The 17,027-nt window shown below is 48.1% G+C and overlaps 1 protein-coding gene across 1 annotated transcript in view; it reads left to right on the top strand.

Annotated features, from left to right (window-relative positions):
* The first annotated feature begins 4,120 nt into the window (after positions 1 to 4,120).
* Positions 4,121 to 17,027, top strand: part of FGF9 (fibroblast growth factor 9) — a 33,123-nt gene continuing 20,216 nt past the window's right edge. Inside the window, exons 1-2 of the mRNA XM_023190647.3 lie at positions 4,121 to 5,237; positions 14,075 to 14,178. Coding sequence (XP_023046415.1) covers positions 4,961 to 5,237; positions 14,075 to 14,178 — 381 coding nt within the window. The 5' untranslated portion in view covers positions 4,121 to 4,960. The remainder of the gene's footprint in view (positions 5,238 to 14,074; positions 14,179 to 17,027) is intronic.

Raw genomic sequence — 17,027 nt, 5'->3', positions numbered from 1 at the left:
TCATGCCTGTAATCCCAGCACTTTGGGAGGCCAAGGTGGGAGGATCTCTTGAGCCCAGGAATTAGAGACCAGCCTGAGCAACATAGTGATACCTCATCTCAAAAATAAAATTCTTTTTCTTCACATAGATCTTCATATAGATAGGAAGTGACACTTCCTACCCAGCTGCTTCTTCCTGTTAATTCTGTCCCTAGGGCTCTTATCTCTCCTTTCCTTCCTTCCTTCCGTCACTTTCCTTTTTAAAAAACATATTGTAACTGGGGGTCTTTTCCTTCCTTCATTTTGCCTTCTAACTAGTTGTTGTTTATATACACTCAGTGTAACCGGTTGTTGATATATACAAGTATATATTACTATCATTTATTTCTGTGTATTTTGAGAAGAGATGCTATTAAAAAATTTAAAAGTATATGCCTGTTATAATTGAGGGCAGTGTTACACAATGAAGGTCTGACGTCTATGAACTTGACTCCACCGTTTATTAGCACTGAGGCAATAGCCATGCTACTTAATTTCTGTAAGCCACAGTTTCCTCATCTATAATATGGGATAAATAATACCTCATAGGACAGTTTTCAATATTAAGAAGATAAAACACAAAAGCACTTAGTAGTGTGTTGGAAACACAGTAAGCAGTCAATAAATGGTGGCTGCAAGGGTTCTATCCTCTTACCGTGAAGCTCAAAGCTAGTTCCTGGGGTCACACTGGAAAGAGACTTCAGCCTTCCCAAACCACTACCCTCCATCCCATGCTCCTTACAGCTCCTAAGCAAAAGCCTGTAAGTAGAATGAAGGGTGGTGGGGTGGGGAGGAGGAGAAGGAAGGATACAGATGGAAGGGCAGAGGCCCAGTGACACCTTTATTGTAGAGAAGGAATGAAATGACTCTGTACTGATTTGTATCTGGGGTCCAGGGAAACTGAAGGAAGACAAACTAATGAACAAAGCGGGGAAGGTGGACCTTTTCCAAAGGGCCACTTCCAGTTTGCATGGGACTTTATAGCCGATAGGCCACTTTAACCTACACGACCCAGTCTTCCCAGCAGAGCTGGGACCCGCGAGGACAGGGCCTGTAGCCACACAGGGAGGAGGCAGAAGGACAGATGATGTGTTTCAGATTTGCGGACTCCCATTCTAGTGCTCATTCCTGTTCACAGCCCTCTTTACTTCTCTTGTCATGTATTCCCATTTGGGCCTAAGTACTAAATTGACAACAGAAAAGACAGATGACAAACATGATAGAAAACACAGGGAAGGGCAAGAAAGGAAAGTAAGAGGAGTTAAAACGTTTTGAGAAGAGAGAGCCTCAGGGAGCTTTGGGATTAAAATCAGTAACAGTGTTTGCTGAATACCCCCATGGCGGTAATAATCCATGGGGAACTATGTAAGGAATAGTGTAATGATAGCGACTATGTCTTGAGGGTCTGTTATGTGCTGCTTGTTTTGTGTGCATTGTTTTTTCATTTTACTCCTAACTACAGTTTTTCCAGGCAGGAGTTATTAACCCAATTACACCACGTGTCTCTAGAAGGCAAGGCCTCAGTCTTTGAATACTAACATCTGTATACTCACTGAAGAAGACTTGTAAAACATACTCATAGTCCTGGACATGAGAGCTCATGGTTTTGCCAGAGCTGTGAAGGAACCTTGAGGATGTCAGCCCTAGCTTGTGGGGTGAGTACAGGAAAAATGTGATGTGGCCAGTGCAAGGAAGCACATTGTTTCTCTTACTATAATAAGAAAAACAACCAGACCAAACCAACCAGCAAAACCAAGCAAGAGAAATCTGATGGGGAAGGCAAAGGGGCGAGGAAGCAGCAAAAGCTTCTTGCAGCTGGAGTTAGGGATGCGGATGAAATGTGGATCAAGCCAACTGCAGTGGGGGAGGCTGCTCAACCTGGGAAAGTGCTCCATCAGCTACTTCGCCCTCTCTCCCACTGCTGCAACGCTTTTTAAAGCGACAGTCACACGCTGCAGGATTCGGAAGCGGAAATGGTCTTTGCTCATTGGATGACAATCTAAATTCAGACCGAAAGAATGTGGTTGGAGACAGCTGGTGGAAATGGTCCCAGTCTTGTCTTCACTGGAAATGTCCAATGTCCACGTGCTGCTCGTTTCTCTTCTTATGAAGCGTCTCCCTGTCTCTCTTTGGGCCTGTCTCTGTTTCTTCCATCGTTTTTTCCCCCACTAAGTAACCATCCCGGCGCATTGTACCCAACCGGTCGAGGAACGCCCCTGCTGTACCCATCGCTGCTGGCTGCCTGGGAGATTAATGCGAGCGACTCGGGTGGTTTATGAGAAGTGACACTTCCTACCCAGCTTCTTGTATCTGCCGCCGAGCAGTTAACGTTAAAGCCCGCTCTGTACCACCGCGGATGTGACTGCTGTAAATACCACGGGGCAGGGCTCTCATGCTTCAGAAACACGTAAGCAAGACGCACCGACTCAGCCCCGGACACCCAATGACCCTGGACTGCGGCAAAGGGGGGGTGGGAAAGGAAGCGGGGAGGACCACCTCGCTCTTCTCTCCTTCCTCCTCGCCCGGGCCGGAGCACGCCTTCCTCCCCGGAGGGCAGGGGAAGGTCGCTCCAGGTCGCTGGCACCTCCAGCGCCCCCGAAATCTGCAAATTCATCGCTCCGTTTCGTCTTCAGGCGAAGCCCTCCCGTCCGGAGTAGGGCCAACCCCAGTTCTGCATCTCCAGCCTTTAGCTGACTACTAAGGCGGATCCGACTTCTCCCCCATAAAGAGGTTTTGATTCGCTTCCCCACCGCAGGGGTTCAGTCTCTGCTTTCGACTTTGCTTCTCAGTTGCACGCCCCGCAGTCTCGAGCTGCGCTCAAGTCTCGGCAACTTTCACCATCTTGACCCAAGAGTCGGGCCGTTTCTAAGACAATGTGAACAAAGAGGAGCAGGGGGAGGGAAGGGGGCCCCGCGGGAGGGCTGTGGGCGAGTGTGTGTGTGTGTGTGTGTGTGTTGGGGGGCGCCGCACTCCGCGCCCGCCGCCACTGGAGATCCGGGCGCAGGCAGGCTGTCCGGGTGCAGAGCGCGCCGCCTCCAGTCTCTCGGGCGGGCCCGGCCCGGCAGGGCCCCTGGCGGCCCCCGGAGGAGGGTTTCTTTGTCCCTGACTCCCGCTGGGCGCGAAGGCCTCCGGCGGCTAGCAGAAACCCGAGCCCGCGCAACGGAGCTCAGGCTTCCACGTGCGGCCCCGCGGGGCAGAGCAAGAAGGAGCGGCTGCGGCCCCGGGCGCCCAGCAAGCATCCAGCGCCCGGCCCTCCCAGCTCCGCGGCGGGCTTCGGACGGTGGAGTGAGACACTCGCCTTTCGCTTCCCCGAGCCGATGCAGGGCTTGGGATGGCGCGGCTCGTCCTGAGCAGCGTGGTTTGGGGCGAGAGGAAGCCCACTGGAGCGCTCCCCTCCACCCAGACTCCCGAAGACGCGCGCCCGAGTCGAAGTCGGGGACAGAGAAGGTTCTCTGGCGCCCCCCTGCCGACTGCTTTGCGGCCGTCCGGACCGGAGCAGCGGGGCGGGACCTAAACATAGCCCCAACCCAAAGATGCCCAGAACGCTCCAAACAAAACCGAAACGGTGGCCGCATCTGCGTGTGTGTGTGTGTGTGTGTGTGTGTGGCAGGGAAGAGGGGTTGGTCTCACTTGCAACATAGTTTGCGCTTCTGTGTGTGTGGCCAAAGAATGGAAGAGAAACTGCCATGGCCATGCAAGCTCATTAAATCACCTCCCCTTCCCTCCGACTCTCAACTCAGTCATATTCTATAGTACAACGCAAGGTTACAGAGCCCACGTGAAAACTAGTTTCCCAGTTTCACTCTGACCCTCCATCAATGTAGCCAGCTAGATTTTAGGTTACCGGCTTCTATTCTGCAGGAGAACTTTTGAGTCTCGGGAGACTCAGTGTTTCTTCCTCCCGCCTCTCGCAGTGCATCGTTCATTTGCTTTTCTTTGTAAAGCCAGGGCTCCTCGACTGCCTCCCGAGGAAGTCCTGCGCGCTGGCGCGCCGCACCTCGCCTGCCGCAGAGCGGCGCGGGCAGCAGGCCGGGCGCTAGGACCGCGGGGAGCCCGGGCGGCCGCGGCGCTACCTTAAACCCAGCCCAATGCCGCTGCCTGCGCCACTCTGCGCGCCGGCGGGGGCTGCGCAGGAGGAGCGCTCCGCCCGGCTACAACGCTCCGGAGCCGGCGCGGCAACACCTGTTCGCGGCAGCCTGGGCGGCACGCGAGCTCCCGGACGCGGCTCTCCTCGCTCGCCGCTCGCCGCCCGTTCTAAGCCAGTGGACATCTGCCGAGCCTCTGGAGAATCCTGGATACTAGCTTTGGACGCCTAAAGTTTCTTCTTCTTTTTGTTTTATTATTATTATCATTTTTTGGAGGGGGGACCGGGAGGGGAGATCTGTCGCCGCCACCAACGTGAGATTTTTTTTTTCCCCTTGAAGGATTCATGCTGATGTCTGCAGAGTCGGTTAGAGAGTAAAAACAGCGCATGCCTTCCTGGAGTCAGGATCCGTAAATTCTGACGTAGCCCGTGCATCTTAAAAATCCCTATAATAACGCCTAGGCATTTAAGTTGCTATGGTCATTCTGATCTCAAACCAAATGGAGAAACTACGGATTTTTTTTCCTTATTACGGTCGGATGGGATGAAGACCTTCCTGCCTGCTAAGAGCTGGGGATCTGTCTATAGAGATACATAGATATGTTTATCAGTATGTCAGTGTGTGAGTATAAAGTGGTGGTTTCTTAGACTATCAGTGGTTTGACCTTGAACCTGTGCCAGTGAAACAGCAGATTACTTTTATTTATGCATTTAATGGATTGAAGAAAAGAACCTTTTTTTTTTTTCTCTCTCTGCAACTGCAGTAAGGGAGGGGAGTTGGATATACCTCGCCTAATATCTCCTTGGTTGACACCATCATTATTGTTTATTCTTGTGCTCCAAAAGCCGAGTCCTCTGATGGCTCCCTTAGGTGAAGTTGGGAACTATTTCGGTGTGCAGGATGCGGTGCCGTTTGGGAATGTGCCCGTGTTGCCGGTGGACAGCCCGGTTTTGTTAAGTGACCACCTGGGTCAGTCCGAAGCAGGGGGGCTCCCCAGGGGACCCGCAGTCACGGACTTGGATCATTTAAAGGGGATTCTCAGGCGGAGGCAGCTATACTGCAGGACTGGATTCCACTTAGAAATCTTCCCCAATGGTACTATCCAGGGAACCAGGAAAGACCACAGCCGATTTGGTAGGTATACCATTAACCCTTTAGTGTCCATGAGATGACATGTTGAAATTATAACTACCAAGAAGGTGGTGGCCGGGTGGGGGACGTGGGAAGGGTTCTCCCCTCCTCCCCTCTTTCTCTGTATCTCTCTCTCTCTGTCTTGCCAGCTCAGAAAAAAAAAAAAAGTCCCTCCGGAATTGCAGATCTGCCGCTGGCACTGATGCAAGTATACCCTGAAAGGCCCCCTACTTTTAATTTAAAGGGGGGCATAATTTATGAATATAATACAAGTTTCCAGTTCTTTTGCATCAGATACACGGGTTTAGGAAGTTTCTTTTGAATGGACTGATTGCACGAGTTTAAAGCTTTAATCATTAACTCCTAAGAACTTAATGCAGTTTCTTGAAGGCAGTGGGTATCTTGTGCCCAAATTAAGGTGTTTTTTTTTTCCTTTCCCGCTTTCCTCTAATAAGTATACTGCTTGAATTGTATATTAAGCGCATTGTTTATTCCCCCCTGTGAGGGTCTGAAAGCCCCATAGGCGAAGGTTGCTGACGGATTGTCCTGTTGAGAGGACTAAAGTCATATTTTAGGCTCCGTGAAAAGCTGGGGCAGAGGCTCGGGGAAAATGACTTCGGAAGAGGCAGGACGCTCAGGGGTTTTTGTCCTTCCAGCTATCAAGTGACAACCTCTGCTTTTAAATTTCCGTAGTGTGCAGCCCTGTGTGTCTCCTGCGTGGCTCTCTGGTGTGAGTGTGTGCGCGCGTGCAAACGCTGCGAGCTAATTTTAAAGGGCATTCCGAGGATTTCATTTTTCAGCGGAGGGTATTTGTGACTCAGCACTGAGGGCTGCAGACTCGAGGGCCGGTGGCTCTGCCCACTTTATGCCTGCACACACGTGCTTGCCTGGGCACTCTGAGCCCAACAGCACGAAGTCAACCAACAGTCATAATTGGGTGTACTCTTGAGTTTTTTCCTTACTTAAAAAAAAAAAATTAAGCGCCAGTTTGGGCAACTAGACTGTTGGAGTTAACTTCTGAGTGAACCCACCTGACAACACTTAAACTAGGTCGTAAAAAATAAAGTCCTGTGGTGATTTTTCTTCCTCATGCTTTAGTGCCAGATGTTGAACACAATGTAAACTGTATGTTTAGCTTCGTGCGGCTGCGGATGATGCCAGAAGGTGAGGGGGATTCAGGCCTGGGCTGGGTATGGTCCCAGATCCACGAGGCCCAGGATTTGCTCCTCGTGCTCACCCCTGAGCCTAAGCCCACAGCTGAGCCTAGTAGTGTGAAACTGCTCTGGCCGTCTCCTCTCGCTGCTTAAAAGAAAAAAGTTACAGCTCTTCGCTTTGCAATTATTCAGTTGAAATATAACTATCCCCTCCCCACCCCAGACGTAAAGGTAGATTCTGGTTGTTGCAAAGAGAAGACTAAACTTTACTAAGTAAAGTGCTGTTTCCATCTGGCCTCTTTAAGGGCTGCCACCCTGCCTAGCGTTCGATACCAGAACAACAGGCAGTGGGCGGCCCTGGGTGGGCGAGGAGTGTGTCCGGGGCTGCGGCGGCCACCCGCAGGGTGTCGGGGCCGCGCCGGCCGAGGCGAGCGGCGTGGGCGGCCGACCTAGGTGTGCCAGGCTGCCGGAGCTCCAGCCCTCCCGCGCTCGCGGCCGGCAGGTGCCCGCTCGGCCGCCCGGGCCCCGCGGCGCACTTAGCGGCTGCCTGGCCGGCTCCGCGCGGTCCTAAACGCGCTCGCGTTCTGGCTCCCTTTCCGCCCGGCTCGGGTGCAGCCTTCAGTGCTGCGGGGACCACGGGGGCCGGGGGGCGGCGGGCAGGGGCTGAAACACTTCTCGCCGCGTTTAGGGAATCCGGTTTTTCATTTTGGCCCAAGTCGAGCCCCTTCGCTTTCTCTTTGTGTGTGAGAGTGGGTCTGGCGGGGCTGACAGCCGCCGCCCCAGGCAGCGCGGTGGTTTGCGGTGTGGGAACGGCTGGAGGCGCGCGCAGCGGCAGGAGAGTTGGTGGCAGGGACAGAGGACGGGCTGGAGGTCGGACCCCTGAGCTCCCCTGTCACCTTCCGTGTCCCTCCCCTTCTTCTGAAGCACGCAGCCGGGTTGTGGAGACTTGAAGGGCTCCGTGGTGCCCGGGAGGTGGGTCGGGGGCCCCTGGCCGGAGCCGCAGGGGAAGGAGTGGGGGTGGGGGGACAAAGGGCCGCGGAGGCGGGCGGAGGGGGCGGCGTGCTATTGTTAACCGCTTTCCGAGAGCAGAGCTCGCGAGCTCGCCGATCGCGATCTGGCTTTCCCGCGCCCCCGCCTCGGCTCCGGCTTCACAGCCGGGGGAGCCCGGGGTGCGCGCGGGAGCGCGGCGGGGGCGCACGGCTGCAGGGGCGCCGCGGCAGGCCCGAGCCAGTTTTATTGTGTGGATCAGCCGAGCCTGTCTTTGAGAGACCCTGTTAGAACTCCGGTGCAGCACGACTGGGCCCTGGTGTGCAGAGATTATGGGATGTTCCAGTTGGGGCTGCTCCACGCACCCCTTCCCTCCATGAGCTTTTTTTTTTTTTTTTTTTTTTTTTTTGATGCAGTCACCTTTAGAATAGGACGTTTGCCACACGCAATCGAGTCATTAGAAATCCCGTAACTCTGCCACTGGGGAAAGCGCGGATGGAAGGGCGGGGGCCACGGGGGAGGGCAGGAGAGGCGCGTTCTAGGGTGAGCGGACGAGGACCGCGGCGGGCTGCAGTGGCTCGATAGAAACCGTCAAACAAAAAGCCAGACCCCTCACCCCTAGAGGTCGGAGAAAGGTGTTGCCAAGGAAGTGGCATCTCCACTCCTTCGACACCCTCGGCACTGTGTTGGTGGGGTGGATGTAGAGGCTGGGGGTAGGGAAGGGGGTCGTGTTGGATGAGAGGGGAGCGGAAGCCCCGGCCCAGGTTGGGGACTGGGGGCGCCGAGCCGCGAGCTAGCCCGTCGGCCTGGCGTCGGCCGAGGGGGAAGGGCGCCCTGGCGCTCCGCTGTGCCACTCACCCTGGCTGGGATGGAGTTGAGTGGGTGGCTGTGCGCAGTGGGGGTGGGGAAGCAGGGTGAGGCAGGAGGGTTATTTAAGTCTTTCATCCGGTTGCAGTGAGAAGCAGGCCCCCGGGGTGACAGCAGTGCCGCGGTCTCCCGCTGCTGCCGCTGCGGCAGGTCCCAATATTAGCAACCTCCGCAGAGCGGTGCTGCGTGTGCCGGGAGCCTCCGCCTTCCCAGCCCCGCCCGGAACGAGGCCGCGGCGGCGCTAGGACCCCGTGGCGCGCGCGGGGAAGGCGGAGGGAGGGCACGAGCGCCGGGAGGGGGCGAGGGGGCTGCAGCGCCCCGGCTCTGGCACACCTGGCGCTCCCGCGCGCCGCCGCGGCCTCACCTTCGGCCCTCCTCCTCTTCTGGCAGCAGCCCGGCTCCCCTCTGGGGACTTAGTCCTCGCACTCGGTTTCTCTAGAAAAGAGTAACTGTAGGCGGGGGGCGGGGTGGGTTTACACCTTGATTAAAATAGAAGGTGCATTTTCTACCTGAAATGAAACAGCAGAAGGAAACCTGCTGGAAAAAGGATTTTTGCCGCCCCCATGCAGCCGCAGGTGACTGCAGCTGCTGGCAAGCTTGGCAGTGACACAGCAGCGGCAGTGCAGAGGACTTGGGGGTGGGGGAGTCTTACTGTTCCAGCAGGAGCTGCGGAGGTGACAACTTAGGTGGGACCTTGAAGGAGCCCTTTGTGTGTGTGTGGTTTTTTTTTCCCCTCTGGGGTTGGTGGTGTGGAGATAAGATTGAACAAGGAGAAAAGGAACTCACAATTGTATCTCTGTGCAGTAGGCTGGGGAAGCGAGATGTCTTGTTTTATCTGTATGTCTATATACCTTTATGTATATATAGCTCACTTTTAAAGCACTCCAGCCTTGCTAGATGGGCAAAAAAGTGAGCAGAAAATCATTTGGGGAAAAAGTAATGTAAAATAATGAAAACATGAACGCTGGGCCTGATACCCTATTTAGCTTGCTTGGGAAGCCTGGGTCTGTTCCCTTTTTGGCGGGGGTTAGGTAGCTCTGAAAGGCCCGTCTTCAGGTTCTCAGATGAGCACGCAAACTGTGGCTTCTATTCAAACGGGGGTCAGGTGAAGGTTTTACTAGAGGGAAGAAATACGATAGTATAATTGTTTTTTTTAAACGGGTGTTTCAAACTTATTTCCTGGGTTTTGAACTTTAATTCTGTTCTATGTATCTGACTCTTCAATGGCTCAGGAAAACACTGGGTGTTTAAGGAGATGGTTTTAGGATTGCTTCAGGTTCTGGAAAAGTTGGTGGAGTTTTAACTCCCATTCGGTTATTCATTTCCTATGTAAACTCTGAGATGTGCTCAAGTTGCTACAGATCCGAACTTACCCGGTGCAGGATCTGAGATGGTTGATCTGGCAGCCCTGGTTGGAGCTTCGCTGGGTGAGCAGGAAGCTCTGCAGGGAGGAGGCTTAATCATGAATGTTCTGCAGCCTCATACCCTGCCCCTCTCGACAGTCTGCATACGTTTGCGTGGTCTGAAGAGTGCACTTCTGTAATGTGTCGGGGGCTCTTAGGTCAGAGGAACATGTGATGAGGGCCAGAGTGGAGCAGCTCTGACTGCCTTGCTCTCCCACTGCTGGCCTCGCATGGCCTTGGAGGTGAGGCCCAGCACAGATGGGGTGTAGGGGGCGGTGCCAGCTTTTGATAATGGTCCATGTGAACAGAACTGGGGCAGCCCATCAGCTCTGGGGATAGTCACTAACAGTGAGTCTGGAGCAACTGGCAAGGTCCGGTGTGGTGATTTTCCTGAAATAGTCCAGGCATTGACCTGGTCCCTCATGGACCATGGATGAGCTCACACCTCATCAAATCCAGTGGGGTCCCAATGAGCATGTCCTCATTTGGAACTGTTGGCTGCTGTGGAAGACAATAAAGAAATGACAGTAGTCACCGACCCTGTGCTTCCCATGTCACCCTATCACTACCCATTATTGTGGGCCTTCTGAGCTAAGGATGTCAAGGCTGTGCTGCCCAAAATGAGGGACAGGCTGCCATGGTACACGTGTGTGCCATAGTTCTAATTTTAGGCACAATCGCATCATTCTCTCCCTCCCTCCTCCCCTCTTCCTTCCTTCTTTTCTTTGCTCATTCCTTCTTTCTCTTTCTCTCTCCTTGATCATTAAACATTCAGACGTCTCTGCACAGACTTCTGGCTGTTACTGATCCAGCCCCCCTGTGCTGCCCAGTGACATGAGCAGATAACATGTGGAGCAGGTTGTACTCAGGGAGTGTAGTTGGAAGCACTTGCCTGGCTCCACCCCAGAGAGGTGAATGGACCTGGTTGAGGTTAGACAATTTATTGTGAACAAAAGGGTACCAGGAATGATGAGGTTTCTGGTCTGGTTGGGCTGTGATCCTGTTGCGAGGTTGCCACATCTTCCTGACCTTACAACAGTGGAATTCTTTGTGTGGGGGAGAATGAGTGTGACCCCTACGTTCAGGTGGTCTACTTGTCCTTGCATCACTGAGGTGACCACATAAAAAGCTGGGCTATTCTTTTGAGGTCTCTATTTTTAAGAAACTGCAGAGAAATGGGTGGTGGTTTGAGGTGATGAAATCTTTTCCACCAGGGGTCACTAGGTAGTTCCTTCTCACTTGGATATAGCTTTTTGGAGACTTATCTCAGGTATTTATTTTCTTAGGAAGCTTCTGACTTGCCTTCATAAACCCAGATGAGCTGCCCGTCTTTGGACTGCCCATACCCTGAACAGTTCCCTCTCACTGCATTCGCCACACTCTTGTTTTATTTATCTGTTTACGTGTCCTTCTTCCCAGCAGATGGTGAGCAAAAATTTGAGGGTAATAGGACCTAGGCTATATCTGGTTCATCTTTATATACTCAATAAATGGCATGGTGCTTGGCTTATCATAATCCCTCAATAATAGCTTCTTGAATGAAAAAATGAATGACTATGAATTACAGCTGTCTTGTCAATGCCAGAAAAAGAAACTAGATAGATGTCTTACTATCTTCATTTCCAAATTATATAATGATAATACTTTCAGAACTCAACTATATGAAAATAGTACAGAAATCACAGAAACATTAAAAAAGGTAAAACCAAATGTAAGATGTGCATAATAGTTAAGGAAATAGGTTTTGGAGTCCAATTGCTTGGGGGCTAATTATTAACCTCCTTACACCTCAATTTCCCCGTTTGTACACTGGGGATTAGAATATTGTAATGCCTAGAGTTGTTCTGAGGATTAAATGAGAGAAGGCCTCTCATTCGGCATAGACTAAATGCTCAAGAATTTTCGCTATTACAGTTATCACTGCTGCTGTTATTTTTTTTTCTTGATGTTCTGCAGACCAGCCAGTGAAATGGTTTTGTGAAATCACATACACCTTATTCTTTGTTGGACCTGATGGGCGACATTGGCTAATACTCATTATTAGTCCTCAGCTACTCTATGTGTGGAGAAAACAGAAAGATCATCACATGCCCCCTTAGAAGCTGCAAATATCTTTTAGTTTTATGATTAAACCTTTCCTTATTGATCTGGTAAATTAAATCATTCAGACCTCAAAAGGGACCAGATGTTTCTGCATTTCATCTTACGATGAAAATTGGACATTAACTCCTTACATTAATTTCAGGAAATGTATGACCCACATTTTGGTGTGCTTTCAGGTAACTAAGAAGATATTCACATACCTGTGACTGCTAATAGTAATAAAATGCCACAATTTTAATTATTTTTGACGCAGAAGAATTAGAAGTAGTACAATGAAATAAAATGCATCAAAAAGGGAGCGATTCATGAGAAATGAATCTCATGGAAATACTGCCTTATTTATATTCCCATTTGCTTTGTGAGTAGGGAAGGCTAGTAATAAACTGGCTTCTTTTGGATGTATCTTCCATCGTAGAGTCATAGATTATCAGATTCAAAACACGATTTGTAATTACACTTTTTTTTTTATATACTACTTAACATCCTATTAAAATAATTAAATTTGAATCTTCAGATATTCTGTAAACTGTAAGCACAAGATAAATTTGTTACATTTTGTCCTTATAAAAGAATCAGGAATACCCCTGTAGAAGACATAGCTCTTCTTTTTACTTCACCTTGGAATAGTTTCCTCTTGAGTTAATCCTTTATTAGATTTATGCTGTTCATGTCTTCTTTTGATTGCAGCACCAGTGTATTTTGAGAGAGTTGCAAAATTAATTGTTGAAAATTCATGTAAGTGCTTTTTTATTAGTCACATGAGACTGACTATAGCACATTGTTACCATAAGTTTTTTTCTGAACTCTTAAATGTAAGTAAAATTTTTAATATTTGAAAGTATTTTTAAAACAACTCAGTATTTGATATGCATTAATGTAAGGTCTACATAAAATGTAGCACTTTAGTTTACAATAAAAAGGAAAAAATCACTGAGTACAAATAATATTAGCAGTGCCCGGCCGGGCGCGGTGGCTCAAGCCTGTAATCCCAGCACTTTGGGAGGCGGAGGCAGGTGGATCACGAGGTCAGGAGATCAAGACCATCCTGGCTAACATGGTGAAACCCCGTCTACTTAAAAAATACACACACAAAAAAGAAAAAGCTGGGCGTGGTGGCTGTCGCCTGTACTCCCAGCTACTGGGGAGGCTGAGGCAGGAGAATGGCGTGAACCCAGGAGGCGGAGCTTGCAGTGAGCCGAGATTGTGCCACCGCACTCCAGCCTGGGCGACAGAGCGAGACTCCATCTCAAAAAAAAAAAAAAAAAAAAAAAAAAAAGCGGTGTGTCCTAAATATACTGTGGACTAATCATCTTATAACCACAATATAGTTAGAGAAATTGAAGCTGCTGTTGTGTGGCCATAAAATTCTGGATTTATGCCCAGCTTAGGTGTTATTCTTAGTGAGGTAAGCAAGGGGAAAGAAGGAAGTAAAAGAAGATCATTGTGTTGATTTGATTTTGGGATACAGCATTCCATGCCTACTTTAAATCAAGAGCAGTATTATCTCTTCAGAATATTATTATTTTAATTGCTTAACTATCTCAGGTTTAGATAAGCATAGCAGAAACCAATACTTTGTTTAAGCAAAAATATTTGGGATGTATGTGGGCAGTTTTAGTTTTCCAGATAGAGTTAAAAAAAAGCTACACAATACAGAGCTGGATAATTTTCTGTATAAACCAATCAAAGCTTTAGTTAGCACCTCATTGTCCTTGAGAGACAGACCATTCTCTAAACAGAATACTTTCTTTTTTTTTGCTACTTAAACAGGTATTTATTTCTCCCAGTTCTAAAGGCTGGGAAGTCCAAGAGCAAGATACTCACACACAGATACTTAACTTCATGTTTATAAAGTGGAAGTAGATTGTCTTTTTTTAAAAAAGTATTCTGTTTAGTCAATGGTCTTACGTCTCTCAAAATAAGAGAATCACAGATACTTAACTTCATGTTTACAAAGTGGATGTAGATTGTCTTTCTCTTAAATTCTACTCTTTTAAGTTAATTACATGATGTACACACTGGTTTTTCCGTCCTATTACTTCTTGGCATATCTATGTAGATACTAGCTTTTTAATTTTTAAAATGTGTTGTTTATTGCATAAGTCATGTTGGTAAGTATTTTTGTATCATTATAAGATAGAATTTAGTTGGAAATCAGTTCTTTGACACAGTGATTTCAAAAGAGAAGACACTTCTTTAACTAGCGTGGGGTTATCCAAGTGGGGAGGTGGGCTCAGTGTCCTCTCCAAAACCCCAGGGACACTGGGACTCTAAGGACATGTTCCGTGCTCTGACCTGTCCTCTGCCTTCTATCCTTTGTTTACAGGCATTCTGGAATTTATCAGTATAGCAGTGGGCCTGGTCAGCATTCGAGGTGTGGACAGTGGACTCTACCTCGGGATGAATGAGAAGGGGGAGTTGTATGGATCAGTAAGTACTGGAGGGACTTCATCCAGCTTTATGCTCCATGTTTGATTTGAACAGCTGTCTTTTCTCTGGATTAAAAAGGGCCAGAAATGAAACTGAGTCTGTTTGGAAGGCAAGTGTAAGTTTTTACTTTTTGAGGAAAGCCATTTTATTTTTATTAATAGATAAACAGCTCTGCATCTTCACTGGACCAAAGTTGCTAAGAAAATGCTTTATTTATATGCCAAACCATCTTAATTATCAAGTAAATAAAAAAATTTACAAGTGTGAAAAATCCCATCTCCTTGTATTGAATGAGAGTTATTTTTGAAATGAATTGAAATGATCTCCTCCTAAGCTTTGCCAAGCATTGTAATTAAAACTAGAAATAGACCATGCAGTGAATCTAAACTCTCTGAGCTACATCCAAGATTTTCATTATGCAGAGAAGAAGGGAGATGGAAATTATTGTCAGATATTTTTTGTATATGAATAGGAATATTACAATATTGTAATTATTTGCAAATGTTGTGAATTTCTTTTTTTCCTGACTCCCCATCCCCACTAGGTTGTAAGGTCCTCAGGGGAGACAGTGAGAAGTATTTATTGTGCCCTGCCAGGTGCCAGGCAGGCACTGTTCTAGGTGCTGAGGTGTGAATGAGACAAAGTCTGCTCTTCCACTCTGTGGGGGGGGACTAACTTTCCATCATGGTACCGCTTTACACCTGTTAATGCAGTACCTAAAACACAGTGCATGGTACGCAGCAGCGACTTAATACATTTTTGCTTAATGTGTAGGTATGAAGAATATATACTAACTTGGGTTTTCAACATTCAAACTTGTAATGAAATTAATCTTTAGTGTTTCTCTCTTTCTCTTTTCTTTCTTTCCTTCCTTCTTTTCCTTTCCTTTTCCTTTTCCTTTCCTTTTCCTTTTCTTTTCCTTTTGTTCTGAGATAGGGTATTGCTGTTGCCCAGGCTGGAGTGCAGTGGTGTAATCATTGCTCACCGCAGCCTGGAACTCCTGGGCTGAGAAGATCCTCCTGCCTCAGCCTCCTGTGTAGCTGGGACTGTGGGTGTGCATCACCACATGTGGTTAACGAAAATTTTTTTTTTTGTAGAGACAAGGTCGTGCTATGTTGCTCAGGCTGGTCTTGAACTCCTGGCCTCAAGTGATCCTCTTGCCCTGGTCTCCCAAAGTAATTTATTATTGCAATTACTGGTCATCAAATGAGAATTTAATCCATATTTTCTGAAATATGAGAACTTTATAAAAAGTTGAAAATGAACAGAAGCTTAGAATGAGAAAAGTTTTGGAGTTCTCAATACACAGAAATGAAGGGCAAAAATGTTTCTAGATATAATTTTCTATCATTAGGCTTGTAAAAATATGTATATATAGATACACACATACATATGTATAAAATGCTAAAATGTATTTGTAAGTATAGGGTTGGCTTTAGCTTTTTAAACACAGTGGATCGTTTAGGCAAAATTATGAACTCCCTACACAACTTTTGTGAATACCTTTGAGTGTGAAGAAAGATGAGATACAAGATAAAGGAAACTTTTACGTTAACAAAATAGAAAATGATGTTCCTTTTTGTAACACCTTTAGTTTTTTTTTCTTTCACTTTTAGGTATGTAATGTGGGTTTGAGTGGGTCACAGTTGAACTCAACAAAATGCTTTTTCTGTGTGTGTAAAAGAGAAGTTCTGACTTTTAGTGTGTAGATTCATCGCAGTGGCCTCCAAACTTCTTTGATCACGTATCCCCACCAAAAAAGATTTTTTTGAATATGCATCTCAACATATGCATTTCAAATAAATATACTTAATTTGAGTATGCATCTCAAATATGAAATTATTTTAAAATTGTGTATATCAAAGTATAGTTTATATATGTTATTTTATAAGCGATGACAGCAAAGAAGACAATTTTAAAGAATAGAATGAATGAGGAAACCTAAATAGGGGCCCTGCTATTTGTTCCCTGCTCCAAGGATCACCTTGCACACCCCTCTGAATTTTTCCCAGTCGAGAGCTGACCAGTCTTTCAGATGAAATCACCAGCATGATTCAGACTCCTGTGGTTTATTGGTTGACAAGGAAAGCATGTCTAATTTTGTGTTCAGCAAAGCTGCTGGTAGGATTGTTCGGGCTGAGTCTCATCTCTCCTTCTGGATGATTTAAATGGTTTCTTACTCATGCCTTCCTGCCTGGCACACCCCAGTTCCTAGCACAGTGCCTGGGGCACCATGAAAGGGACACTGAGTGTAGACCCACGGAGTGCCAGCGACAATACTGCGGGAAACGGCAGCCAGGTAGACAGCTGGAGAGCACCACCTTTCCCCTTTTCTGGGAAGCCCAGCTGTCTTCTTAGGTTTTCTGTGACTCCTGGCTGCCTCACCTTGGGCTTTTTGAGCACATACACAGTGTGTGGGCAGAAGTAGACTTGTCACCAGTACTATACAGCCGCACAGCTTGCCAGCCGTCCAGTCATGGAGTCCCAGCCAGGCAAAGGGCAATGAAAGAAAGGGTGAAATGACTCTTCTTCCGTGTGTGCTTGAGAAGCGCACACCTTCTCACGTGAAGAGTGCCCAGGCATGGAAACTGTTCCGAGGAAAGGGGGCTGCGAGAGACACTTTTTCCGTATTATGCTTTCCTTGGGGAAACATCTTCAGCTGCTTCCCTGCATCGCTAGTCTTCTGTCTCCAATCCATTCTCCACACTGATGCCGGAAGTACCTTCAAAACCCAGACAGGAGTGTCAGTTGTGCATGGAGACCCCTTCACATGCTTGCTTTTGAAGGATACTGCCCACATTCTTTAATGTGGCATCCAATGCTTAGGATGAACCGCTGCTTGGATCTGC

Source organism: Piliocolobus tephrosceles, chromosome X (genome assembly GCF_002776525.5).
Source record: "Piliocolobus tephrosceles isolate RC106 chromosome X, ASM277652v3, whole genome shotgun sequence".
Lineage (NCBI taxonomy): Eukaryota > Metazoa > Chordata > Mammalia > Primates > Cercopithecidae > Piliocolobus > Piliocolobus tephrosceles.
The sequence above is the reverse complement of the archived record's forward strand: the minus strand, read 5'-3'. Positions and strand labels throughout refer to the sequence as shown.